We start from the raw sequence: 27841 nt of genomic DNA, 5'->3' as shown, positions 1-27841 counted from the left end.
CTCATCAATTAGTTTTTTCAAAAAATAAATAGTTTAAGCAAAAAACGTTTGGTTCCATACTTTTTATTCACCTGGTATGTATTATACAAGTGTTCCGTTTTTATTGTTACAAATTTAAACAGGTGATAAAATATTTAATTTCCTATAAACATACAAGGTGATTCACGAGGAATAATGAGCCTGACCAAATTCTCGATGCAACCACCATTACTTTTCGCAAGTTATTTTGCGACAACTGTAATGTTGGTTGCATCGAGAATTTGGTCAGGCTCATTATTTCTCGTGAATTACCCCTGTATATCGAAAAATATTATATAAGGGAGCTACATCCCCTGAAAGAGAAAAGGTACAGGCACAAACAAGAAGTTCAGCCACCTTTTAGGTCGAACACCCTATCGTGGTTGTAAACTATTGCTGAATTGGGTACATATTGCCAATACCTAGTGAAGCAATAGCTAAGTCAGTCTCGTGGGTTTGGGCTGCGAGGTCGAAAAAACGTTCAGTTCGATTATTGAATGTCCATCGTAGTGACATATGGCTGACCCGATAATGTTTAACAAAATACTTCTGCAAGTACATGACATTTAATAGTCTGAAATATACTCTTAAGAAAACCATCATCGTTTTAATATTGTTCCCGTCCACTAGACACACACGTGACTAACTATTTTGGCTGTTGGTTCTTGCCACTTTCAGCCACAAAATTCTAAATTCCATAGTATTTCACGAAAAAAAAATCTCTTGCGTTTTTTCGATACAACTTACCGTTTTTGAGTAAAAACAGTTTACAATTTATCTTATAGACCATAATGAGAATAAAAATTAAATTCGTTTTACCGTTTAAAACGCCCGTGGTTAAAAATTTCCGCAGCTGATCTTCAAATTCGTTCATGTCTGTTATCAGCTGTACCAACTTTTGTTCTACAACAGAAGGAAAACCCCATTAAAAAACGCATCTCTTTCAAGGAGTGTAGCTCGCTTACATAACATCATGTTCATATAAAACTTTTGTCTTACATATGAATATTCTATCACCTGTTCAACAAAAAGTGATTTTACATATTTGTTCTAATAACACGTTTTATGGTATTTTAACATTTAACGTTTAACAGTCATTTTGCTAAAATTCCACAAATAATATTATTTTCTAAATATGATGTGTGAATTTATAACAGGTGTTTATTAAAATTTGGCGTCATAGTTGGCAGTGATATGAGTGAGTTGTGAACGAACCACAATTTATAATACGCGTGTGTTTTTGATACAAATAATGTAATTTTAAATCTGAGAAAATAATGTTTAATTTCCTTACGAGAAAATCGATCAAGCTTTGAACTGAGCCTGATTCCAGTTGTGTCCTTTCTGTTTAATTTAAGTTAATTTTCAGCAGGAACATTTATACGAAACAAATCTACAGGGTGATTCACGAGGAATAATGAGCCTGACCAAATTTTTGGATGCAACCAACATTACAGTTGTCGCAAAATAACTTGCGAAGAGTAATGGTGGTTGCATCGAGAATTTGGTCAGGCTCATTATTCCTCGTGAATCACCTTGTATATCTATAATTTGAGATTTTAAAATCAAATCTGGAAAGTAATTCATGTTATAAGCTGGAATCTGAAATAATAAACTAACTGATCTTAAGTATTGTATTTATCTTGTTTTTTCCCCTGATTATTTATTTGTTCGCCACTGAAAAACGTGTAAAAAATCACCACCATCCTTTAGCTTCTATTTGCAGCCCAACTGTCTGTTTTGACGTTATCTCGTCGAGTCAGGGTTGCTATGGAATCCAGCTGGGTACCGCAGGAACACAAGGTCGCCTCACACCATGGATTCCTGCGAGACTGCGTCCAATAAGACAACGTTTTGAGGAATTATTGCACTCGGATGGATCAAAATCCGTCGTAAAAAAGCCGTTTACGCAATTAGCACGGGGGATACGCGACAAAAATGGCGCAATCGTGGCGTGAAATAGGGTGTGTAGGATTTTACAAGGCCGTTGCTGTTTTCCTTATCAGACATATCTTGTCGGCGAACAAATTAAAGCAATAAACTGGGTCATAAAAAACGGGATGATTGATGAAAGACTGCACTATTGGGAACTAGACTTTATTTTGCATATTTTCGGATTAGTTCAAATTTCGGGAAAAAATTCTCGAGTTTGTATCGATTTGCTACAGATAAGCGCAATTTCCTCGGCAACATTGTTCTCCTTTTTATTACTGCGGTACTTCCCTTTCACGTATTCCAGTTTCGTGTATAGAGGGGAAGACATCTTTACACGTCTTGCCTAACCTTCTACTCGACGAAATTGGTCCCAAGAGAGGTATGCGAAATATTCAAATATTTATATAGGCAACCACTTTAAATCATAATACGTACAATAAAAACGGCTTTTTAGTTTTCTTAACGTCAATATTTAGGTGTGCTTGATGGTTACTTTGGAAGGAAAAATTCCTCGAAAGTATTTAATATTTTTAAAGAAATCCCTTTGATTCGATTTCTGCGTGATTGTAGTCCGAAGCGATATTTTAAAATTGCTTTTCCTACTACATTATCTTTTGTATCCAACCCTTGCTAATTACTAGCCGTAAACCAGCGAAAATAACTTTCCTTTCCTGCTGGATTTTCCCAAAAACATGTATTGTTTTCGTTCCTGCTGCAGACATTGATTGATGTTTCTCGTTTCTGCAATTTACTCTTAACTACCTCAATTGTTAATGTCTTAAGTTCTCGAAGGGTATCGAGTGTAAGATATTTTATTTAGATTCACTAAACGTGAACACATTTATTTTTTGTGCATCGTGGAAGATTTAGAAAACGGAAATGCCAACCGAATCAAATTAGATACAATGCAAACGGCTGTATAAAAATAAAGGAGTGATAAAAGAAAACCCGTGAAAATATAAGGGTACTGTTTTATTCAACGCCGAATAAAACTTGAATCACTGGACCCAATCTTTGTAATTTTTTTGATTATTATTTACTAGCTGACCCTTTAGCCAATTCATAAAAATCGTTTTTATCGATTTTTATAGTTTGCAACAAAGTGTCAAATGGGCAGTTATGTCGGAACAAAGCTGTTGTACAGTTTTAATTGCTTGACTTAATGAGTGTATAGAGTAATTAAAGTGAGAAGGGAGTGTGAATTATGGACCATATCGCACCTGGTGCGTTCCTACAGATGGGACTAACTCCCTAATGCGCTTCCAAAATGTAATATCGCACCATTTAGTTGAGCAAAATATAGTTAAAACGATCATTTCTACTCTGATGACTTTACGATTTATGACCATTTCCGCAAATTTTTTTCTCATGGCTTCCACAACACCTAATAAGACTCTTTTTTATGAAATTTACTCAAGACGATTTAATTTACATTTGCATTCAAATGAAACGGAAAGAAAACTCAAGTTCTTCCGTTGTGAATTCCATTACAATATTTTAAGAAAATAAATAAGTTGAACTTTTCAAAGAAAACGTCAAAAGGCTTTCTACTTTCCGCTCATTTATCATAAAAGACATCAAAAATACCTCACTAGATAACCGCAACTTTTTAAAAATCCCCTTCTTCTCTCTCAATTAATTGCATTTCGTGCCGCCTCCATAATTGAATTTTAATAAGGCTGAAATCTCATACAAGTCCTTGATGCGGATTCTATGACATTTCCATTTACTCTGGTCATATTATCATCATCCAGAAAAATGCGTTATGGATGTCTTTTTTTCTAAAATAGTAATATTGTCGGATTGTGTTGGAAATGCAACGTGGAAAGGGTACAACGTGTAATCATCGGACATGTATCCGCCTGCTTGCACGGAAGGTTACTACCCTTACCTTGTCCGGGCTGCTGCACTACGTTTCAGCGGAAACGACAGCTACGCACTACCCGGAATCGACACCCGGAAATGCAAATACGCAAAAAATGGCGAGGGGAGTTGTGGATTTGGCTTATCAGGAGGATAATGGGAAGAGAATGAAAAATGGGTGTCAGCCATTCGGAAAACATTAAAGCATGCTGCATGAATTTTATGACAGATATAAAAATAAAAATTCTGCTGTTTAATTTTTGCGGTAGATTGATTCAGATTATAGTTTGAACAGAATGGCCTTAAATACGGGTCAAATCTGCTTCTCATATGACCACTCAGATACTTACGACTTTTCTGGTCAAGTTTTAACTACAAATCTCGCTTTTGTCTACTTCGAATTTTCAAACACTTAAAAAAATCAGTGTTTTAAGTATTTGAATCAAGTTCAGCAGCTAGGAATTAACTTTTCAATTTACGATTTAAACTTGAGAAAGTATTATTCAAGTTCTATTTATTTTTTCAAACTATTCTTCAAAACCAAGCCTTATTAAAAATAATAAAAATAATTCTTTCTCAGTTTTTCCTAAGCAAATTTTCATTCTATTAGATGATATTGTTTCAATTTTGTTTTTCAAATCTCATTTTCTGATCTTTCTATACAATTCAGATACTGTTCTGAGCAAAATAAGTTATGCAAATACTGAATAATTTTTTCTCGAATTTAGCCCCCTTCCATCCCTCGCCCCTTTTCTAATCACCGTTCAGGAAATAAGTATACACGAATGCGGAAGCGCTCGTGGTGTCGTCGTCATTTCGTGCAACACTGCGTTCTTTAGCGTAGTATGTTGGGGGTGGTTTTGGGGATGGATGAAGCAGGTGAACGACCGAGAGCGACCCAGACCGACGTCGGGCGGCGGCGAGCATCGATCTTCACTGCACCCGGCTTGCTTGCGCATTGCGCCCCACTTCCACCCCGTTTTGTTCGGGGTTCTTTCAATTTTAGCTCTTTCATTCGAATTCGCATTAAATCAATGCCCAAAAATAACAACTTCCGACAAACATTATCGATCACACAATAAGTAAAAGATTTAAGAAAGAAGATTTACTTCCAATTACTAACAAAAAAATAAAAAAAAACAGGAGAATTCAGCCGGGATTCATACAACATAATGCGACAGCTGATGGTTCTCATTTCCAGACTGGCCTTTAAATATATAATTTATAAATTTAAAAATAATAAAATATCTGGAAGCAAAGTTTTGTATATGCACTCTTTTTTTCCTTTTTTCTTTTCTAAATTAAGTCCAAAGTGCCAATTAAGCCCAATTCAATTAAATTTAATTACTTCCTCTTTGTATAAACTGTATGACACCACATAAAGAATGAAAAACTTTGAATTGCTGCATTTCAAGATCAATATCTGCTTTGTTGGTGAACGAGTGACCATGTAATTGAGTTGAAAATAAGAATTCTGCGATTAAAAAATTAATTGCTTTCCTCATTAACATAGCATGCACTTAAAACAGCCAAGCGTTTTTGTTGATTATGAATGAAGATTTGAATAGAAAAACTAGGGCATAGGTGAAGTATTTTGCGCAAAGGAAAGTGCATTTGACTGCCCTCTGCTTTCCAATGCTTGAAGTAGGAATAAAATTTTGCAGAGACCTCTCTCTACTCTTTACTTATTTGAGTAGTAAATAATATAACTTTACTTTTGGTTATAAAATTATTTTTTCTTTATTTCTTTTAAAAACTTGTCAACACTCATATGACTTATCTTGAATCAATCAATTAACACTCTCTTGTTCTTGAAAATGAATAAACCTCATTATTATTTAGCTTTAATAAATTCTCCAAGATAGCATTTTATAATCCCATTTAAATCCCTAAAAATCACAAACAGGATTATTACCTAATCTCCGCTACAGCTAGATATTATTCCCTTATCTTACTATATATAGATAAACAAGGAGAAAACATAAATATGTTTGGTATACGTGTTTTGCTTTTATCAAACCCGTTTCAAAGGTCATCTTATAAATACTAAAACATTCAACGGATTGACTCAGTCATTGTAAAAAGCCTTCACAATGACAACTTCGCCGGCTTTAGACTCGAATTGCATCACTTTGACACGATATGTGTTGTCAGAACAGAAAAACGCACCCCATGCTACTGGTGAGCTCACCCAACTCTTGAACTCAATCCAAACTGCTGTTAAAGTCATCAGTAGTGCTGTACGAAGGGCCGGAATCACAAAATTGTAAGTTATTGACAATTTTTATTTTAAATAAGTCTTAATGTAAAGAGTTTAGGTTTGGTACTGTTGGTCACACAAATGTGCAAGGTGAAGAGGTGAAGAAACTCGACTGTCTTGCCAACGAGCTCTTCATCAACATGTTATCCTCTTCATATACAGTTGCTCTGCTAATTTCTGAGGAAAACGAGACTGTAATTGAGGTGGGTCAAGGCAAAAATTATGTTTTTGTGTTTATGTTTTTAGATTTTAGATTGAAACTGATAAAAGGGGCAAATACATCGTGGCATTTGACCCCCTGGACGGCTCCTCTAACATCGACTGTCTCGTCTCAATCGGTTCAATTTTCGCAATAATGAAAAAAACAGATAACTCAATCCCATCTATGAAAGACGCCCTCCAGCCCGGTAACCAAGTTGTTGCTGCTGGGTACGCCCTTTATGGCAGCGCAACCATGATGGTAATCTCCGTCGGGAACGGCGTCCACGGCTTCATGCTGGACCCGTCCGTGGGCGAGTTTATTCTCACTGATAAAAACATGACAATTCCGAAACGGGGTAAAATCTACGCCATCAATGAGGGGTACACCTATCAATGGGATGACGCGGTGAAGGAATATGTCAATAATAAGAAAGACCCAACGAAGGGAAAACCGTACAATGCGCGATATGTGGGATCGATGGTCGCTGATGTACACCGGACAATTAAATACGGGGGGATTTTTATATATCCTGCGACGAAGGATTCCCCGAATGGAAAGGTATGAGCATAGTTGAGGTAAATTTTAGGTGATTTTTGGGCTATTGCAGTTGCGGTTGTTGTACGAATGCATTCCCATGGCTTTTATTATGACTCAAGCAGGAGGGTTGGCTTCCAATGGAAAAATCCCGATTTTGGATGTGCAACCCACGAGCTTGCATCAGAGGTGTCCGATTTTCTTGGGCTCGAAGGAGGATGTAGAGGATGTTTTGGCAGTTATTAAGAAACACTCCAAATAATTTTTTGTACTCATTGATTTTTTATTATTAAATGTGATGTTTATTTCATATTTGAGTCTCGTTTATCTCCTGAACGCAATTGTAAGTTAAATTACGTAACGATTTTATTTATAGTGTTTTATGACTTTTACTAAATGCAAAATACTTAATAATTATTTTGTAAGTTGTATTATGTAAGAAGACAATTATGTTAAATATTGGTTCTAGTGATTTATTTTTATCAATCTGATACGTATTTGTACACAAGATGCAACAAATGCGGCTTGGACTTTGAGATGTGATGCCGGAATTAAAACAGTTTAACACAATGTACGTTCATAGTTTCAGGTTTTTATTTTTCTGTAAAGTAAAAACATCATAATTTCCAAATTTCTGGTTACGCATAATCTCAAATTAAAAAAAAAAACGTTAAAACAAATTTTAAGATCACGATTTTAGTCCCATATTCTGCAGATTTACCTGATAGCAATTTATGGTTGTTGCAATTCCTTTTAATAGTAAACAATTAGAAGTAATGAAGGTAGTTAAAATCCTATCCTTGACATTGGAAAAAACAAATTTAATAAGAATAGATGGTTGGAAAACTTGTTTTTACTCCATGCACATCCTGATAATCACGTAATTGGATTGAATAAAACAACAACAATGGTAATTACATAATATTTATTTTTTACATTTTTAAAGTACAAAAAATGAAACTTGCAAAATGTACATTAAAAATGACTTATTCTTAGCAGTTTATTTACTAGATTTTTTCTAGAATTCTTCCAATTTCTTCTTAAACTAAATTAAGTTGTTTATATTTTTCTGTAAGCCCTGATAAGAATTGAATCATGTCCTTCAGATCTTCCTTTGAAAAAGCTGGCATTCGTAAATGTTCCTTGCTAAGGCGGTCATTTAAGCCATTACAAAATTGCAGCAAGTTCAAGTTATCAGTTTGAATTAAAGGTTTAATCCTGTCAGGATTAATATTTTCTTTATAAAATTCCAGAACTTGTTTACCACCTGAAACACATTCTAGAAGCTCTTTTGCTCGTTCACACATGCGTTTAATATTTTCCAAGTTTGTCATTTGTTGTTGCAAGTCTTTCACATTTTCGACACCAACGGGTTTGATATTTTTCTTTTTTTCTTCTTCTATCGCCTTATTGACTTCCGCTAATTCCTTCTCAATTTTCTCCTGTTGTTCCACAATTCTATTAGCTTCCACTAATGCCTCTGCATGGAATTTGTGGAAATTGTTGTAATTTTCAAAAGTTCTTTTCTCTACGATTGATGATGTTCTATTAATTTGTTGTATTATTGTTTCAGTAATAGCTGGATCTTTAGAAGACCTGATAGGTGCTAGTAAATCTGTTTGTTCCTTGTTCCTTTTTAAATGTGCATAAGTGACTAGTATTGACATTTTCAGCATAAATTTTACAATTTTTATGCCGCCAGGTGAAACAAGCAGAGAAGGCATCAACTTAGGAATATCAACACTTTCATATTTTTCGTTTATGTGATCAATAAATGATAAAACTTCTTGTCTAAATTCTCTGTCTCCTTTGGCGTCATATGTCGGCCACGATTTTATCTTTTCCTTCGTTAATTCAGGGTCCAGGACAGTAAAAAGGTAGTAGATAACTTGTTGAAAAGCAGCCTTGTTATTCTTCTTAAACATATCCACCTTGAAAACTTCATTAAAGTCTTTACTTGGTGGATAAACATGGGTTAAAATCTTGATGTTTGTAAAAAGCTTCTCATGGAGTGTTGTTTCATATACACGAAATTTAACCAACGGCGTTGTCATTTCTGTATAAATAAATAAAAATTATTAAGTGAAGACTTTTATACAAAATAAAAAATCTCAACAATTTTTTTATTATTGGACCTTATACAATACCTTACAACGGTGCAAAATTCTTGCTAAAAGCTTATGGAAAAAGCTAAACAAATTGAGAAGCACGTAATATCACCAAGAAAATTGAAGATTGTTTTTTAATTAAAACGAATAACTTTTTGAATTCCTCTTTTAGTTGTAACGTCAAATTGTGCATCAAATATGACACCTATTGCGACCAACCTCAGAAAAATAAATCACCAGCCAGACCAAAGTTTTTATTTGTTATACATGCATTTTAACTGTTTTTAATTTTGGTTTATATAAAACTTTAATGCAAAACTTGAGTGTAGAGAAATATAAATTTTTGTGTACGTTTAATTAAAGCAATTCGAAATTATTTAGTGTCAGGACCGCCAACAAAACACATTTTAGGTTTTAGGTTATGTCTATGTTAGTTTGACATTTAAGATGTCGCGTCAACAACACGATGACGAATTATTCGAAATAAAAAACTTCTTTTACATCGGAAATTATCAACAATGCATAAATGAGGCACAAAAACTACGCAAGGTATTTACAAGTATTATATACTCAAGTTGCGTAATTTTTTTTTCTAGCCGTCGACCCCCGAGGTGGCGACCCAACGCGACATTTTCACCTACCGCTCCTACATGGCCCAAAACAAATTCCTGGTTGTACTCGACGAAATCAAGCCATCATCACCCGAGGAAATACAACCTTTAAGACTTCTCGCTGAATATTTATCCTCCAAACAAAAACGCGAATCTATCGTCTCCCAAATTGACCAAAAACTGGCCGCCAACGTTGAAAGCGACATCCTTGCACTAGTTGCAGCAACAATTTATGTCAATCAGAATAATCTCGAAGCGGCGTTTCGTGTTTTGCACACGTCTGAAAGCTTGGAAGCTTTGGCTTTTATTATTGATATTTTGCTAAAGATTGATCGCGTGGATTTAGCCAGAAAGAAGTTGAAGGAAATGCAGGAGAAAGACGACGATGCTACGTTAACACAGTTGGCACAAGCTTGGGTCAATAACGCTAGTGTACGTTGGAATTTTTTTTTGTTAATTCACCGCTAATATTTTTTTAAGGGTGGGGAAAAGTTGCAAGATGCCTACTACATCTACCAAGAGTTGGTTGAAAAATATGGGGCTACACCTTTGTTACTTAATGGACAAGCTGTAGCTTTAATAGGCCAAGGGAAATACGAGGAGGCTGAAAGTGCCCTACAGGAGGCTTTAGACAAAGACGCTAATTATTCAGATACTTTAATAAACCTTATTGTTTTACATAAACACACAGGGAAAACACCTGAGGTAATTTTCTTGTTGTTTTTAGCATTTTTTGATTTTTTTTTTAGATTGCAAGTAGGTATTTGTCTCAGTTGAAAGATGCCCAGCCAGATCATCCGTACATTAGAGACTTGAAACAGAAAGAAAGCGAATTTTCAAGGATTTGTAAACAGTATGGTCCCTCAGTTTCAACCATTCCAGCCTAAAATTTGTGAAAACAACCATATTTTTGTTGCAAGAGTTTTATATAACGTTTAACTTAATTGTATTGAAATAAAGCAGATAACCGATTACAGTGTTTTATTAATTCTAACATTCTAACTCTATAATAGATCATTATGTAAATTCGTTTTTTAGAAAGAAAAATAATAAAATGTTTTTTTTTGTAATTTGCCCTCATTTTGATTCTCTAATAGACATATTAAATCACGCGACGTCTTAAAAGCGACTAAATCATTTAAAATTAGAGAGCAAATTATAAAAGAAATCGTTTCATAAGACTTTGAAACACTCATTTTTTAAAATAACTCGTGGCTTTGTCACTCCGTTTTTTAGACTTGAATTCGTGCCTTAAGACTGCTCTTATGAAATGTAATATAATTTTAATTTATAATTACTAAATTAATTATGTCAATTGGGAACTGAATAGTAAACCTTTTTTATGTCCAGTGAGGCCACGTTTTGGGCTAATTGTCTGCTTTGAGGTGAAAAAAGTGCACTTGGGGTGTGTTCCGTCGGCGTAAAATTGAAAAAGCGCACTTAGTTTAATTTGAAATTCAAGACCATTTGAGCTCATGCATAAATTATGGCAGGAAGTAGAAAATAAGCAATCCATGAAACCAAGAGTAGCACAGAAGATGAAAACAGATGAAGTCGAGGGGTTCAGCTGTCTCCAAGCAGATGACTCGATTTGTCACGGCGTCGCTCTTCTGACTTGATCCACGCCTCCAATTTTTTACAATTCACGGCGAAAGACGTCGCCGGAAAAGTTCCCGCAACTTGTCATGTGTTGGTTCACCTGATATTTGCCTTTAATCGGCCGGAAAATTAGCAATCTTTTTAAATCGAAACGATTAATCTTCTTTTCTATTTTTCCGAGTGCGATTAATTAAATTTATTGGTTGATTAGAACAATAGAGATGCAAATATGGCAGTGTGTATGCGAAGTGCGTTTAATATGAATATTCAAGCTCGGAGTACGATGTGATTTACATGCTAAACTGTTTAGTGCTGGCAAATATTAATAAGCAAATTGTGAGGAAACTTAGCGACATCTTGATGGTCGCCGAACGCCTCGCACTCTCTACGAAACAGAAACACCTCTCAGAGGTTTGCTGAGCAAATATAAATTAACTTTTAATATGATAAATGTGTCTTAGTTGTAGACGTTTAAATTAAAATGTACGCCATTTTGTATTTTGCTTCCCATATTTTCTAATTATCTTCTTAAAACACGTTCAACACCCAAATCCATTTAATGGCTTGCTCATACATTATACGATATTTTATTGGTGTTATTTTGGCAACATCACTGATTTATTTCACTGCACAACAGACTGCCCTATTGTGCAATTCTAATTCGAAAATGTCACATCAAGAACAAATAAAGTGTTCTTGGATGAGATTTTTCGGAGCCTTTTGGTCAATCGATTATTCGTGAACTATTAAAAATCTACAGTAGTTTTTACACATTCAAAAAAATTTTCTTGCAAAAGAGGCGGTTGTTTTAATTAAATTGATGCCTGAAGCATTGTATACATGTTTCAAAGCTCTGGTGCTCAGCTCTTATCTTTTACATTTATTAATTATTATTAATAATAGTAATTAATAAGAAAAATTATTCTTTTATTTTTATTATAAAACTTACCTTTTCTTTATATGTGTTTCTTTTAACTTACCTTTTGTTTACTTATACACACATTATAACTACTTATAACACTATTAGGTAACACTTTAATTCAAAATCTAATTGGTATTTTTTTCTGATTTTGTAAACAATTACAGGAAGTGAAGCTGCGTAAGTCAGTTTTTTGGGCGAAAATATTTTTTCATTTTTTTTTGGCTTTGTTTGTAAATAAAAAATTACCAAAAAATTATGAAATCTACCTATCAATGCCTAAATAAGTGTGAAAAATTTCAACAAAATTATTGTGGGATTTATTGGGGATTTCTTTTCTGCGCCTAATCGACGTTCCACCCAGTACAAAAAAGATAAAGAGCGGAAGTTACAAAGTAGCTAAGTCCTAAAACGCTGTTTTTGAGTTATTTAATAAAAACGTAATCAAATTTATTTGGTGAATATTTTTTTTAATGAATATGACAGGCTTAAAAATTGAGATGGCATATGGAGCTTTGGCAGGGACAAGCAGCATGGTATGTACATATCACTATGTCAAGATAATATCTCAAGAAGTAAAAATTTGGTACTTAGCTTCTTTGTAACTTCCACTCTTTAATTGTCCTACTTTAAATAGTTATGGAGAAAATTGCTAGAGTCAAAATTATCTAACATATTAATTCAACTATAACTTCCAAACGATCAAGAATTTTGGAGATTTCTTGACGCCAATCCATGCCGTGGAACATTTTACGTAGATTGTATGTTATGCATAAAAAACATTATAACGTTAGAGGTACAGTTTTGCTCAATTTACAAAATAAAAAAAGGAAAAATTTGTGAATCTTCGGAAATTATGACAACATCGAAAATAATTGTATACAAAATTCCAATGTTTAATTTGGTTGTTAACCCCAAAACCCCCCCTCGCTGCATCACTGAATTACACTGACTGGAATTTCTGTTTTCTGCAGTTAGATAGGTACCAAACACACAAATTTATAATTAAATCAAAAAAAGGAAAAAATATTGTTGATTTCAAAATTTCATTTTACGATTTCTGTTTTGATTGTTTGAAAAAGTCGCTACTTTTGTGCAGACTTCTTGTCCGTAAATATCGCTAAAACTCCAAGGAGGTGCTTTGAGTCGTATATATTCCGATTATCAGGTGAATCCCGTTCCCACATGCAGTTTCATCCGTTGAAAATAATAGTTTTGTTGGTCGCATTCCGCGATAAATTCTGGTTATAGTGGTGGAAAAGCAAAGGCATTTGCACATTTTTCGCATAAATCAGCGGCAGAAAACATATGTTGTCGGTACAGAGAACGCATTAGATTATATTCATTGTAGTTTCCGTTATTTCTTCTCTCGTGGGACCGGCGTGCACAATGTTCACCGTCTATAAATCAGCAAAGTTATCGGCAAAAACTCAAATAATGCGCAATAAAAGGTACTAGTAAGAAACGTGAGTGTGATGGATGTGTCTTCTGTGCTTAATGGAGTGCTAATCTGCTTTCAAACTGATTGTTAATTATTAATTCGGCTTTAAAGCGCGCTTAGCGCGTGTTAAATTAATAACTTGTCTATTTTTAATATATGTATATTATAGATGAGAACATAATTTGAATGTAAATTATAAACTTGTGGATGTTCAAACATAAAATCCATCAGTATAGATGAATACTTCATTAGTGTTAATCATGAACAGTAAAAAGCTTTCATAAATATCATGGGAGGACGCCAGAAATGAACACATTGGTCCATCGAGCCTGAGGGCCGACAAGCGAGAACCAAACCTGATTTATAGATGGCCCAAACCAAATTAAAAAACTCTTCGCGTTTATACATTTTCCATGAGCACACTAGTTGGATAATCAACTACCAAACAGTCATTCATAAATCAAAAAATAAAAAGTTTCAACTTCTTTGCTTGACTAGACGTAGACTCACATTTGCCAGATTCTGAAACACTGCATGCTTTTGTCTTTACAGTTTTCTATTGTACTCAAGACAAATAAGCTTATTTCTTGAAAGAACACTTAATTAAGAAACGTCCCAAAAGCGATCAAAATGCCTGACCTGTAACACCTTTGGCTGTCAAAACTGTCTTGAAAAAGCTTATTTTGAAAATTTAATTGTTTTAGTCATTGCCAAAAATTGAGCTTTCAAAAGACTTCAAATTGTTCGGAGTGTCTTATTTTGTTAATGTTTTTTGTAAATTGAATTTTAAACGCAAAATATTTTGTGGATGTGCGTTTATTAAATTAAAATCGCTTTGGCAACGTTTTTGTCGTCTGATAAATGAGTTTGATAGAAAATCATTCTATTGTGTGTCGTGATTTGTGCCATGTTTGCGATTTTATCCTGTGGCCGATCTAGAATAAAATCCCGCTTGTCTACAAGAGATAAACTGAAATATTCAATTAGCACAAAATTTGAAATGTGCTCGACGCAATTTTTGGGAAGCTGAATATTATTTAAAACAAAAGCTTGATTGAAAACAATGATTTTTTTGCACGGAAATAACAATTTTATGAAAAACAAACCCAAAGTTTAATCCATTATTCGCATTCACCGAGTCATAATAACCCTCAACGTTTACTGCCAACTTTGAATGTAATGGAAAAATAAAACTCATTCATTTAAAGCAAATTGCATTATCGATCGTGCAAACACACGAAATAAAAATATTCTAAAAGTAATGACACAGTCGCGATTAAGTGCAAATCTTTTAAGCACGGTCCCTAATTTCCGCAACTGGTTTTTGTCAGCCCTTTGAACACCAACCTGTTACTCTCACATGTCGCCCACCCTAATTTGATAAATTTACTTTGTTTTATAATACATAACGGTTCACTTTAGAAAATTTCATCAGGAACATGTGGAGCTGACAGCACGTCGGACTTTTGCTTTGTTTAGGGACTGATTTAAAATTTAATTTTCGGATGGATGCAGAAAAAGTTATTTTACATGCGCGGATCCGTCAAATAAAATTTCAGTTATCTTTCTTATCAAATTTGGCGGGACAGACCCAAACGCCAGGACCAAATCGAATAAATCTGAAACTCGCGTATAGCTGGAAAAATTTTAGTAGTGGAATCTTGATATAAAACTAGTAGCTACTAGTAAACTAAGTTGGTTAAAAAAGAAAATACAAATTTCAAACTACAATATTATTTTTTCAATATTTTTAAAATTTTAATTTTGTCTGAATCAAAAGAAAAGCGACTTTTTTGTCTCTTGAGAGATGACACTGATAATTGTAGTTTCCGAAAATAACGTGTTTAAAATTTACTAAAGTATATGTTTTCCTTTATAGTAAAACGTAATATATAGTTTGTTGTTCTGATTATTTTATTTTTTGTATTATCAATTTGAAATGAGGGTTATGTGCCAAAATGTAGGAATTACAACGTCCTAAGAGGTTAAAAATGTGTCTTTTTGATGACTGGTTTTGTGTTTAGAATGTGTTTAAAAAACCCAATACTTTTAAAACATTGTTGGACTGCCTTTAATAATGATGAGTCCGTTAATTGGATTATCATTTTTATTTATTTTACATTATTTCTGCATTACTTAAATATTTAAATTGTTGTCTATGAATCTCCGAATTATAGTTTAATTTCGATGAAATTTTCTTTAGTTTTATTTTGAATTTTTCAGCATTTTTTAAACATCTGTAATAACAATAATTTCGCTAATACGCATTTCTCGTTACTTTTAGTATGTACTCGTACGTTGCATAAAATACTGGCGCGAGCATAAATTAACGTCTCATAATTAGTGTTTGTTGTTTTACTATTTTTCGCATTGTTTTTGCAATTGAAGTGTGAAACAATGAATTTATAATTTGTGAAGTGTTCAGTGCCGTAACCAGGACTTTATTTCGAGGGGGTTTTCTCGTTGGTCCATGAAAATGGAATGAAGGAGGAGGGGATATTGAAAGTAAAAAAAAGCATTGCTCATCTCTAAGTACACGTTTTAATTTTAAATTGAAATAAAAGTTTCTAATTAAACATAATACAACGAAAGTAACAAAAATACATTTTTAATACTTATAAAACTGTACAAGGTTTTTCGTTTTTATTGTTACAAATTTAAACAGGAGATAGAATATTCAATTTTAAGACAAAAGTTTTCTATCAACATGTTTCAAAAAATGCTACGCAAGGCGTGCGTTTTTTAATAGGTTTTTTCCAATATTTCCTAAACCATTTTAGAAAAAAAATTCATACATCTAAACGAGTACAAAGATAAAATGTTGAAGTTTTTAATTAGAGGCTTCCTAAACTAGGTTGGTTTAGGGTAAAAAGTACTCTAACTATTTTGCATGTGGTTTCTTGCTACTTTCAGCAACAAAATTCTAAATTTAATATTTTTTCATAAAAAAAGGTTTTTTGCGTTTTCCGATACAATTTACCGATTTTCACTAAAATCGGTTTAAAAATTTATGTTACAGACCGTAAACAGCATAACAATTAAAAATTACTTTTTTTATTTTGTTTAGGACGCCCTTGATTAAAAATTTTGCCATTTCATCTTGGTATTTGTTTAGGTGTACATATAAAGGTTATCAGCTGTACCAAACCCTCTAATCCTAATGGCCTTGAAAGTGTTCATGGATTCCGGAGTCGGTGGTGCATTATGTAAAAATTCATTTATATTTTTAAGGTTTATTAATAATAATTGTAATTAATGTGTAAGAAAATTTGTATATAAATAAGCTTCAAAACAAACTGTTAACATGACACCTGAGAAAATGAAATGTAAATTAAAATTTTGGTGTTATTTTTGTTTTTGCACTAAAATGTTTAAAGATTGATATTTTTGTTATTTGGGCGTTCGTTATATTTTTTTCTTATGTCACTGAGTATAATTATCGTTTATTTAATATTGACCATTATTTTAATCACTATTATTGTAAGCAAAAAAACACGGAACTTTTCGCGAGTTTTTAATTAAAGAACTTTTAAGACCTCATCTGGAATTTTAAATTGGTAAGTAATTATTTCTAACAAAAACATTTAAAATTGCGTTAGGTGTAGTAATGAGAGTAATTCAGATTTAATAATTATTTGCTCTTGCAAGTATCGTGTCGAAGTAATGCGAGAATTAATTTCGAAGGATCAAATTACTTATCCTGTAATTACTTGCTGTGGGTGTTCATTTAATGAGTCTGATCTGTATAGTGTGTTGTATTGCAATGCGATTCGACTAGAAAATTTCCAATTAAAATTTAAAGCAAAACAAGCACAAATCTAATTACTAATTCTTTAAAAAAACGCGTGTGATATAAATTAATAAAGGTATTATTCAAATCACGTAGTAGATTCGTTAAGACGGAACATTTATGTTTGGAAACTCGGTCCTTTCACTATCGCTAATGAAGCTAATATCTTTATTTCCACCCCGAATCCCGAGCTACCTTTACTGATATAATATCAAGGAAGTAGGGTGCTTCCGCTTTGAGTGTTTAATGAAATTGAATGCCGTTCCGTGAGTGATTTTTATGATGTAATCTTTTAAAAAAGGTGGATTTTTTCTCATAATTTCGAATCGATTTTTTAAGTCCTGATTAAAAATACTTTTGATGTTGGCTGCATTCGCAATTAACGCTTGAATAAAACTTTATGTGCAGCGAGCAATAAAGTAATTTGTTGTAGGCAAACCGATGAAACAAGTTGTAAATTCTTTAATCTCGGGCCTTATGGGAGATAATAGGAACAGCTTAATGTACCATGTCGGGCCACAGTCGTATAAGTTGATTGAGTTTGTTAATTGTCATGTGTTTATGTATCGTTTCAATACAAACTAAAGCAAAAATTGAAGCATTTCAAGTCGATTCTTTTTCGAAAAATAATTGTCAATCAACGTCAGAATTAATTAAAGATAGCAACTTGAGTCGAACCCAATTTAAAGTTTTATTCAAACCGAAGTGACATTTTCAATTTCGATTGATTATTACAAAAGTGAAATACCGTGTTTTCCTTTCTATTACTTAATTTCTCTAACTTTTCTTCAAGTTTGTTTTCGTTTAGAGATCAGTTATCGTGTCCGTGGCCGCATTATGAATTGATTTTAAAAGAAAAAACTTCCAAGTTATTCGAGCCAATAATTACCCGGAATTGTTAATTAAAATTTGGTTTAATTAACGCAAGTTTACTAAATTTACACATTTCGCTGCATTTTATGATAATATTCCGTTTATTTAATAACAAGTTCATGTATTTAGTGGTGAATAGTTTCGGATAGATTGAAAACAGTTTTTGCCACTATTGGAGTGTATTGATTTGTAGTAGTATTTCCATTTGGGTAATTTGTTAGTAAAGAACGAATCAGATTGGTAGAAACTGTTTGACGTATGTTTATGGAATAATTAAAAACTGATAAAGGTTCTGATTTTATATTGGAACAAATTGCTCCCATTTGTCATGTTTTATAACCGAAATGGCTGTCGTTTTTCAATTGTAAATTAAAAGTCAATTAAAAATAACGACTACGGAAAAATTATCAAGATTTATTACAAGATTTAGATATAGTTGATTAAAATTTGGAAAACACGGTAATAATTACAGTTTTATTCATTTACAAATTATATAAAATTGAACATGAAAAACCAACATATCACAGTAATTTAGTAGATTCAGTCTGACAGCTTCCAGCATGGTTTCCAACCAACTTGTGGCGAAAGATTTTTAAATGTCACAAGCTGCACTGTCCTGCAGTTTTCGAAATTCATGACCACAGTTAATCCTTTGAAATTACTTTCAACGATCGCAGAAAACCAAATGTGTAGAATTCCTGCTGTACTTGAAATAATTAAAGCGTGTACTCGATCACAAAATGGAACAAAAATATAAAAGAAAATAAACATTATAAAGCAACACTTGGATTTAACTAAACATGCATTTAGTAGTTGTTGGACCAGTGTTTGGTGTTTATACAACATAAGGTTCAGACGAGACCTTTCTAGTAAACATTAATTTAGTTTCGCCTTACCTGTTTTATTTTTTATAAGGCAGCATCAGAGGCTTACTATTGCAACAGTTTTAATAATTTCATTCAGATAATTAAAAAAATGTTTTTCACGTACTTAAATGTTTTTAAATTTTTAGCTTGTGATCATCCACTGAATAAAAGTGAAACGAACTTTACATTCGAAAGCCCCACAACCTTTATTTTCGTCGTGGGGACCGAAAAGTTAAAAAATTGTTGATGGCTTGAGTTGATTTTTTAAATTTATTTAGGAAGCTTTTGCTTGGGGTTGGGGTTGACCTTTATCTCGGTCAAAATGTCTCATCTCGTAATGAAATTAAGTCGCGTTTATGGGAATTCACTTAGTCTTGGTTCTGGGAGTGTTCGCGAGGGAATGCCGTCCAGCCTCTTGACCGACGCAGGGTCGCATTGTTAAGAGACAATGTTTTGTATAATTACCACATAACAGCAAATTTATGAGCCGTTGTGCTCGCTGGTCATAGCGCGTTTGAGGTATTCGGGATTATCTCAGAGCGCTATTGTTTCGTAGGTCGGTGTTAAATAAACGACTTGATCATAAATAACTGCACGGCATGCCGTTGAAGCTGCATGTATTTATGTCCCAATGTGCATCGATAGTAAAAATTAATTCGGACTGAAAATTTACTCAAATGTCCTCGAGGGTTTTTGCAAGGGGAAAAGCAATAAAATGGAAGAACTTCACTTTTGCACTGCAAGGCTAGGGTCATAAATTTAATTACCAGTATTTTAGGTCTAAGTAATTACAAATTCAGTTTTAAAATGGGATTGTAGAGGCGAGGTATTTAGGCGACATATTAAAAGTCGGGAACGTTTAATTCAGGAAGTAAGGGTGGAATTTTGACGTTATTTTTGTTGCAGAGAAAAATTACAACACAGTTTGAAGAAAAAATTTGAAACAACTTTGTTTCATTGAAAAAGAAAACTTTTTTCAATAATTACAATTAAGGGTTGATGAAAAAATGTATGTAAAATATTATGGTGTAAAATAAAACCCCTGTTAGGTAATGTGCTTATTTTTTTTACTAAAATACGAGTAAATTGATTAATTTAAGCCGAAATAGGGTCAAACTAATTATTTTATATTAAAAAGTGGTATTTTACAGAATTTTTTATCCAAGAGTAATTATAAAGGAAAAGCTTTTGTGTCTTAAAGCATCATTAGCGAGGTTTCATTTAGTTTTTATTTGTTAGTAACGCTAACTGTTTGAATTTCAATAATTAATCAGACGAATCATTAGTTTTGACAAAAGGCATTAAAGCGTACAGAAAATTATGTCGTGGTTTCAGTTTTCGTTTTTTCTCTTGTGTTTGATTTTTATTGTAGAAGCTTTAACGACACAACATATCGATATAAATGTAGTAAAAAAAAGTAAATTAAATTATATTTATAATACATCTTTTTCGTTGATTTACTTTGTGGTGAAATGATCAAAAGAGGTGATTTTAAAAGGATTGCTGCAACAAAATAAATATCTTTTTAACATATAACAGTCCTTTTTGATTATCATTGTTATTTTATTTTGCTTTGTTGTCCATTATACAAACTCGAGCTCAAAGACTTGAAATTAGGAAACGTAAACACAAGCATTAATAACGCAAAAAGCTGAAAATGGAATTGATGTGATTACTGAAAAGTTGAAAATTAATTAAAAAGGAGTGACTTTAGGAGGAAAAAATATCAACTCGTGTCTTCAAAACCGTGTAAACAGTTTGAAGAAGCGCGATTTTTTCCGGCCATCGGTGTAGTGAAATTATTAATGATGGTTGTATTAGCAATCACGCCTGGAAACAATTAATCTTGGGTCATTTTGGCGTTGAGTGTACAGATCGAAGTCTCACAAGCAGCCCCAAGTCTCGCATTCCTGCTGCGCAACTCTCGTCTGCAGGTCGCGTGGAGCCGGCGTGTAGCGCCCTCTCCAGTTCGGTTGCGTTGGGGCTTGTGGTCGCACTCTCGTGTTTGTGCGATAGATCGTCGTCGTAGCTCTTGCATGCCACAGCGCGCGAGGTGGGCACCAGGCCCTTCGACTTCTTCCTGCTGCAGCGATGTCACTCACTCACTTATGCACTTTTGCAGGAAAACACAAATAACTCAATAGCACGTGTGGCGGCGATTCCGTCCTTTAGTGCCGGTGCTAGTGGACTAACTTTTAAGCTCCGCTCGCGGAAGCGCTTAATTAAGGATTGCAGGATAATTTTAAGGTAATCTCACACTGTTTACATGTTTTATTCTCGAGCGGTTACGTTTCAATTTCGGACGGAATTACAACCGGAGGTTACATTTTAAATGCGAGGGTTAAGCGGTTACTGCACGTTATAATTATTTTAATGTTGGCCGGACTGTTTGGAGAACTAATCACAAATTCATAATACAGACTGTTGACAGTCCACGGCAAATTGAATGGTTATTGACAAGATTTTCCTTAGACTTAAATCGGTTTTTATTTATCATCCTCTTCTTTGCAAAAAATGAAGAACATTATTTTTTATTTAATAATGTAAACGTTGCCAAGAAATTTTCATTTTTTAACATCCGAGGCGCGCTTTTGTGAATTTACACTGGATTAAGGTGAATTTTAGAGATTTTTAGATTTATTGCTGCGAGTTTTATTCTGACGGATTACTTTCTAACTGAAAAATTTTATTTACAAATATTTGAAACTTTAGACAGATGAGACAGCTATTAAACAGCAAGTTTATAATTGTACGGTTCAGGAATGAATGTAATTTGCCGCTTGGTTGCTTGAACTATGTGCCGCGTTCAGCTGACTTGAAAATATGGGTCGTCTATATGCAAATCTCCAAGAATTTGTTTCCTTCACCTGAGGTGTTAAATTCTTTTCACAGAAACGGTTCTATTCACAGAAATTTAAGATTTTCGTAAATTCTGGTCAATTTTATTCAATTTGCTGTAATTTTAATAACATTTTTATTACAATTTAATTCACAGCAAGTTAAGATACGTTTTATTGCTTTTACATTGGCTAGACTATTATAATCTTATAACACAATTTATTAAGTTTATTGTGAATCTCTTGAATAAAAAAAGTTTAATTGAAATATGTATACCAAGTGAATAAAAAGTATGGAATCAAACGTTTTTTGCTTAAACTATTTATTTTTTGAAAAAATTAATTGATGAATGATGTTGTTTCATTAAGAATAAAATTTTTCTATTTTTTTTTGAGTTCTACACTTTTTTTTATTTTTTTAAATGGCAATCCACTATAAAACCATTTTTCTCATGATCTAAGGATTACAACTATCTACTTTATATTTAATTTTTTGAAAAAAAAATTGTTTACATAAATTTCAATCTTTACAAAAAAATCGCACAATTTTTATATTACTTTAATTTATCGTATTATTTTTTGAAGGCAAATAATTAAAAAAAAACGCTTGGTTCTACACTTTATATTCACCCTGTATGTATGGTTGAGTAATTATATATTTAATTTAAGTTAATTTGAATTGTCTTATTTTTATTTCGTCTTCTTTTTTTTTAATAAAATTGAAAGCATATTTGTTGTTTCATTTTATTTTTTATATTTATTTATCATTAATCGTATTTTTGTAGTGTTAAAGCAGAATCAGCCGCGTTTTAGGGGAAGACTTGTGATTAAGAACGAGGTGACGAAGGGGCCGAGTCTTTAATGCAAGGAGTCCTCTGAAACTATTTACGTATTTACGTGTTTCATACAATTTTTTTTTGCAGGACATCATAGACAATTTTGTGTTTTGTGTTTGTTGTTAAAACACTTCGCAAAATGCATCTTTAGTGGCACCTATTGTGCGACGTATTTTGAGTTTGCAAAATAGTCATTTTAAGGAGCGAATGCAAAAAACATAATTTTTTAAAAGACGCGTTCCAAATTCGTCGAAATTATTAATTATTTTTGACAATTTCTACATTGTGGAATCATATTAGGTTCTTGTTATGTTATTCTTTGCCACATATTTACTCAATATACGAGTATAATTCCAATAAATTGAGAAGGAGAAATTTCTCTTTTAGTTCATTTCGGGTTTTGCCATGGAGCCTAAATTTATTGTTAAAAATTACAAGAATATATTAGTTTTATAGTGGTATTATTATTGTGATTAGTATTATTATTTGTGAATCTAAATTTTCGTGGAAAAAGTTGGTATTTGATTTGTTCTAAGTGGGGACACGTCAGAAAGAGGTATTGGGAACTAGCGTGATTGGTTTACAAGAAATGTTTGTCATGCAAACTTTAGGGTCGGAAATTATATAAACGCCCTTTAAGTATATCGAAAACTTTACTTAAGGTTGAATATTTGATTCAAACTAAACAAACCCTGAAGTTGGGGTAAATGTCGTTAAAACACGAGAAGCGGAATTGCAAAAAAATGATTTTAAGCGAGTTGTTACAATTTCATGTTAATTGTTGTTGAAAAATCGGCATGAAAAACTGTACATCCGAATTACACGGACAATTTGTTATCGGCTGGAAAGGTTCGGTATAAGCCGGTGAGTTCCTGTCAGAGGGTTAAGTCGAGCGTCGAAATTACGAGTGTGATACACACCTCAAGTTAGGGAGCTGCGAGATGGCGATCTTATCGAAAGCTTCGATTTATTTATTGCACAAAGGGGAAACGTTGAAAATCTCGCTGAATAACTCCGCTTGACGGATAATTAAGTAAAAGCCTGTCTTTATCTTTTAATTAAAATGCATTCCTTACGTGGACAGTTTTATACAAATTATAGATGATGCGATATGCCGCCTATTAATTACGGTGAAAGCTTCGCAACCCTAATCTTTTTACCTTCGACAGGACTTTAAACACCGCGCCGAAGGGATTTATCCGAGGCGATTGTATTGTGATTATAATTACAGCTTCTTTCACAACTATACAAAAACCAAATTGAAAATTAAATTCGCATAAAAAGTTAAACTCTTTTTACACTTGTCTTACTAAATTTGTTTTTTTATGAAGTTGCATTTAGTTGTGATTCAGGATTTGTTTTGCGAGAGGGGTGGGTTGCTAACTGTCATAATTGGGGTGCAACGAGTGAAAAGTTTGTCTTGAGTTTTGTTTGAGTTGATTAGTATGTAGTTCACGCGATAAAACGTTTAGTGCATCACGACTGGTGATTACTCCGTTTGAATACTCTCAACTCTTAATTTGACTGGAAGCGGATTAACTAGGATACATGTTAGATGTTATAATTAAACCAATGTATAAAATAGAGCTCGTGTGATTTCTTTCGATTGCTTTAATTCATGTCAATTACACCTAGAGTAAACTGCAAACATTTTCATCTTAATTAACATCGAAAATCCCAATTTTGGACACTTCAAACGATTTCAATAAACTCGGTAAATATCCAGCCCGAGCAAGATTCCTTCAACGTGTTGTACTGTTTGGGAGTGACAGGTCCGACGTAACACAACTGCAAGAATTTGCCGTTATTCCTCCGTTTTGCCAGCAATTTGAAAAATTTACAGGAGCGTATTTTCACTCTTTCGAAATTAATCTTGCCGAGTTTCTTGCATCGCGTCAACAATTTACACAGAGTCGTGCTCTGGATGGAGATTTTCTGCGAGGAGCCCCAGCAGTTCTCTATGGTGATCGACTCCAAGTGACTCGAGTGTTTTGAGACTGCTTCCAGGATGACATCAGCGTCATTCCTGTTGCTGATTCTGAAATGCTTGATTACGGGAGAGGACTGGATCCAGTTGTGCAACACGTGCGTAGGGACCTCATTGCCCGCCATTATGCTCTTCCACGCTGACGACAACATGGCGATCCGACGCCATTTGCGACACACGAGACGCACATTGTAGTATAGGTCCTTAACGTCCAAGTACGAGAAAATGTACAGAAGGATCTCGTCGGGTAAGGCTGTGATGTAATCGAAGTTCCGTAAACGTTTCCTTTCGATGCTGCTTTCATCAGTGCCCTGTTTTCGCTTTGGACCTTTGTTTCGCAAGTTGTAGGGGCTTTTTTCTAAACACAACATTTCAAAAATAGGTCATTAGACTGAAATTTCACTTTTGACAAACACTAACTGACAGAATGACAGCGAAGTGGCAGAGGCCGTCTCTGATAATAAGAAAAATGTGTTTTGGTACCTATAGCTATGGAGGTTGAATTTGCTTGTAAATGAAGAATTTTCGAATTAAATTAGAGAAACACGACACGCTCCCGAGTTTGTTAACAAACATTGACCGCACCGCTTGCATATTGTTGTTCATAAACCCATCACGTGACGCGGCTCCTCGCCGTGCTTATTTCAAGTATTTGCTCAAACCGCGCTTGTTGTTGGCGCAAAACTGTTTGTAAACACGGCATCAAATGGAAAAGTTGTTCGACGACGCAAGTTCTAATTTATATTAATTGAGACGTGTTAAGATGGAAGAAAAAAATTACGACTGAGGGGAGTTATAAAACAAAAAGCCGCGACATTTCGTTGCGGTATTATCGGTCGAGATTAATGCTGGCAGCATTAATTAGGCAGATTAGTTGATTAGGTAGGTGTTGGGAGCGCCACATTAGTTTAATCCGTTTAAGGTATACGTGCATTCGCCCCAAGCGAACCATTGTCACTGTTACGTTCTAGTCCTGCAACCGATAATTGGGATAACACCTTGTTAATCCTAACGGAAACAGGTTGGTACCTCTGTTTTTGTAAAAGAGACACACTGTACGCAACACACTTCAAACGTTGTTTGCAAAACTTGCCCACTGGCGTAACAACAACGCAAATTCTATTTAATTTGTAATTAATGTTAATTTTAGCGCAACTCATTTAATACACAAAACTTAATGATGTTTTATAATAATGACTTTCAATAATGGTACCTGAACGTAACAATATATATTAATTTATTTTGACACTTGACTGTTTTAAGTTTCTATTTATTAATGAAATACAGGGTGCGCCAGAACTCGCGCAACAAGGAAGCTGTATCCTAAATTGTAACTGTTTGATGTTATGGTGGCTTTTATTGGCAAAATTTTTGTACCTTTACTAAATAATTATAAAAAAAAAAACATACAAGATCATCAGTATCATAAAATAGACATAAAAAAATGTCAAATTTAAAAAATAACAGTATATAGGTATTAGATTTGACGGATTTTGTGGTTCTTTAAACAAAAAAAACTTTAAAAAAAAATTAAGAGATTGATGGCAATTATGTTTATAATTTAAGTGCAACAGAGTTGAATAATACTAATTAAACATTTAAAAATATAACGCTGTAGGAATAAAAAAAAGTGGTTCCAAATAAACCATAAACAGGAATAACAGGAAAATGGGATTAAATGATCAGGCGGCTAATAATTGGTGGTAAGAGCAAAAATGTATTTTTTTGTATATGCTCTCGAAAACAGCTGTTTAAGGACTAATTTGAGTCCATAAAATGAGTCTTTTCTGAACTCAATAAAATAGTACACAAAACGGTTATTTTAGGTACTCAGTCCCCAAAAACAGTTTTTGCGGACTAAAAAATAAAATTGGTTACTATGGTAATGAATTTTTTTTTTAATAAGTAAGAGTTGTGAATTCGTGTTTTGGGAGCTTTAACAAAAAAATTTTGTATGCACCACGTACGCAAAAGGTTTTAGGTGACTCCTCTCATTGAAGACTCGGCTCCTACGTCGCCTCGTCATTAATTACGATTCGTCCCCTAAAACCCTATTTTGCGTACTTGATAAATAAATATCAATTTATATAATACATAGGTAGTTTAATGATTTTGATCACTGTATTTACATACCTAAATATAAGTTGTGACTATTTTTGTTCTTTGTCTGTACCATTTTTAACGGGTGTTTTTTTAAATTTGCCGTCAAAGCTATCCATGAAAGTTCGAGTGTGAACGAACCATCGTATTGAAAGTTATTAATCTGAAACACACGCGTATTATAAATTCTGGTTCGTTCACAACTCACTCATATCACTGCCAACTATGACGCCAAATTTTAATAAACACCTGTTATAAATTCACACATCATATTTAGAAAATAATATTATTTGTGGAATTTTAGCAAAATGAATGTTAAACATTAAATGTTAAAATACGATAAAACGTGTTATATTGTTACAAATTTAAACAGGTGACAGAATATTTATATGTAAGACAAAAGTTTTATATGAACATGATGTTATGTTAGCGAGCTACACTCCTTGAAAGAGATGCGTTTTTTAATGGGGTTTTCCTTCTATTGTAGAACAAAAGTTGGTACAGCTGATAACAGACATGAACGAATTTGAAGATCAGCTGCGGAAATTTTTAACCAAGGGCGTTTTAAACGGTAAAACGAATTTAATTTTTATTCTCATTATGATCTATAAGATAAATTGTAAACTGATTTTACTCAAAAACGGTAAGTTGTATCGAAAAAACGCAAGAGATTTTTTTTTTTTCGTGAAATACTATGGAATTTAGAATTTTGTAGCTGAAAGTGGCAAGAACCAACAGCCAAAATAGTTAGTCACGTGTGTGACTAGTGGATGGGAACAATATTAAAACGATGATGGTTTTCTTAGGAGTATATTACAGACTATTAAATGTGATGTACTTGCAGTAGTATTTTGTTAAACATTATCGGGTCAGCCATATGTCACTACGATGAACATTCAATAATCGAACTGAACGTTTTTTCGACCTCGCAGCTCAAACCCACGAGACTGACTTAGCTATTGCTTCATTAGGTATTGGCAATATGTACCCAATTCAGCAATAGTTTGCAACCACGATAGGGTGTTCGACCTAAAAGGTGTCTGAACTTCTTGTTTGTGCCAG

At 33.5% G+C, this 27841-nt stretch overlaps 5 protein-coding genes across 6 annotated transcripts in view; 3 read left to right on the top strand and 2 right to left on the bottom strand.

Moving 5' to 3' along the window:
- Window positions 1-5836: 5836 nt before the first annotated feature.
- LOC123007364 (fructose-1,6-bisphosphatase 1) lies at window positions 5837-7122 on the top strand. The gene is made up of 4 exons (XM_044402627.1): window positions 5837-6082; window positions 6135-6279; window positions 6330-6836; window positions 6886-7122. The coding sequence occupies exons 1-4, from the start codon at window positions 5910-5912 to the stop codon at window positions 7072-7074; spliced, it is 1014 nt and encodes a 337-aa protein (XP_044258562.1). The 5' UTR covers window positions 5837-5909; the 3' UTR covers window positions 7075-7122.
- Window positions 7123-7718: 596 nt separating this feature from the next.
- LOC123007132 lies at window positions 7719-9295 on the bottom strand. The gene is made up of 2 exons (XM_044402213.1): window positions 8960-9295; window positions 7719-8868 (listed from the first exon to the last, which is right to left on the bottom strand). The coding sequence occupies exon 2, from the start codon at window positions 8864-8866 to the stop codon at window positions 7853-7855; it is 1014 nt and encodes a 337-aa protein (XP_044258148.1). The 5' UTR covers window positions 8867-8868; window positions 8960-9295; the 3' UTR covers window positions 7719-7852.
- Window positions 9162-10503, top strand: LOC123007133 (coatomer subunit epsilon). The gene is made up of 4 exons (XM_044402214.1): window positions 9162-9469; window positions 9517-9963; window positions 10012-10236; window positions 10281-10503. The coding sequence occupies exons 1-4, from the start codon at window positions 9368-9370 to the stop codon at window positions 10416-10418; spliced, it is 912 nt and encodes a 303-aa protein (XP_044258149.1). The 5' UTR covers window positions 9162-9367; the 3' UTR covers window positions 10419-10503.
- A 10477-nt stretch (window positions 10504-20980) lies between these two features.
- LOC123007026 (semaphorin-2A) overlaps window positions 20981-27841 on the top strand; it is a 216711-nt gene continuing 209850 nt past the window's right edge. The window contains exon 1 of the mRNA XM_044402032.1: window positions 20981-21266. The gene's annotated coding sequence lies outside the window, so the exon portion shown is untranslated. The remainder of the gene's footprint in view (window positions 21267-27841) is intronic.
- On the bottom strand, window positions 24291-25175 carry LOC123007028 (F-box/LRR-repeat protein fbxl-1-like). Of its 2 annotated transcripts, XM_044402037.1 has the most exons (2): window positions 24534-25175; window positions 24291-24480 (listed from the first exon to the last, which is right to left on the bottom strand). In XM_044402037.1, exons 1-2 carry the CDS (start codon window positions 25048-25050, stop codon window positions 24395-24397), a joined length of 603 nt encoding a protein of 200 aa, XP_044257972.1. In that variant the 5' UTR covers window positions 25051-25175; the 3' UTR covers window positions 24291-24394. The 2 variants fall into 2 exon arrangements, with proteins under 2 accessions (XP_044257972.1, XP_044257971.1); XM_044402036.1 differs by having other exon boundaries at window positions 24291-25166.

Source organism: Tribolium madens, unplaced genomic scaffold, assembly GCF_015345945.1.
Source record: "Tribolium madens isolate multiple individuals breed KSU strain unplaced genomic scaffold, Tmad_KSU_1.1 Scaffold_3;HRSCAF=73;Tcas5.2_LG2, whole genome shotgun sequence".
Classification (NCBI taxonomy): Eukaryota; Metazoa; Arthropoda; class Insecta; order Coleoptera; family Tenebrionidae; genus Tribolium; species Tribolium madens.
This window is presented reverse-complemented; position numbering and strand designations above follow the sequence as displayed.

What these genes read in the sequence shown, in the direction of transcription:
- LOC123007364 (XM_044402627.1), top strand. Translation starts at nt 5,910, where the DNA reads ATGACAACTTCGCCGGCTTTAGACTCGAATTGCATCACTTTGACACGA. An exon ending in AGGGCCGGAATCACAAAATT is followed by an intron (nt 6,083 to 6,134) that starts GTAAGTTATTGA and finishes TAAAGAGTTTAG; the next exon opens with GTTTGGTACTGTTGGTCACA. An exon ending in AAAACGAGACTGTAATTGAG is followed by an intron (nt 6,280 to 6,329) that starts GTGGGTCAAGGC and finishes TTTAGATTTTAG; the next exon opens with ATTGAAACTGATAAAAGGGG.
- LOC123007132 (XM_044402213.1), bottom strand. Translation starts at nt 8,866, where the DNA reads ATGACAACGCCGTTGGTTAAATTTCGTGTATATGAAACAACACTCCAT.
- LOC123007133 (XM_044402214.1), top strand. Translation starts at nt 9,368, where the DNA reads ATGTCGCGTCAACAACACGATGACGAATTATTCGAAATAAAAAACTTC. An exon ending in AGGCACAAAAACTACGCAAG is followed by an intron (nt 9,470 to 9,516) that starts GTATTTACAAGT and finishes TTTTTTTTCTAG; the next exon opens with CCGTCGACCCCCGAGGTGGC. An exon ending in ACACAGGGAAAACACCTGAG is followed by an intron (nt 10,237 to 10,280) that starts GTAATTTTCTTG and finishes TTTTTTTTTTAG; the next exon opens with ATTGCAAGTAGGTATTTGTC.
- LOC123007028 (XM_044402036.1), bottom strand. Translation starts at nt 25,050, where the DNA reads ATGTTGTGTTTAGAAAAAAGCCCCTACAACTTGCGAAACAAAGGTCCA.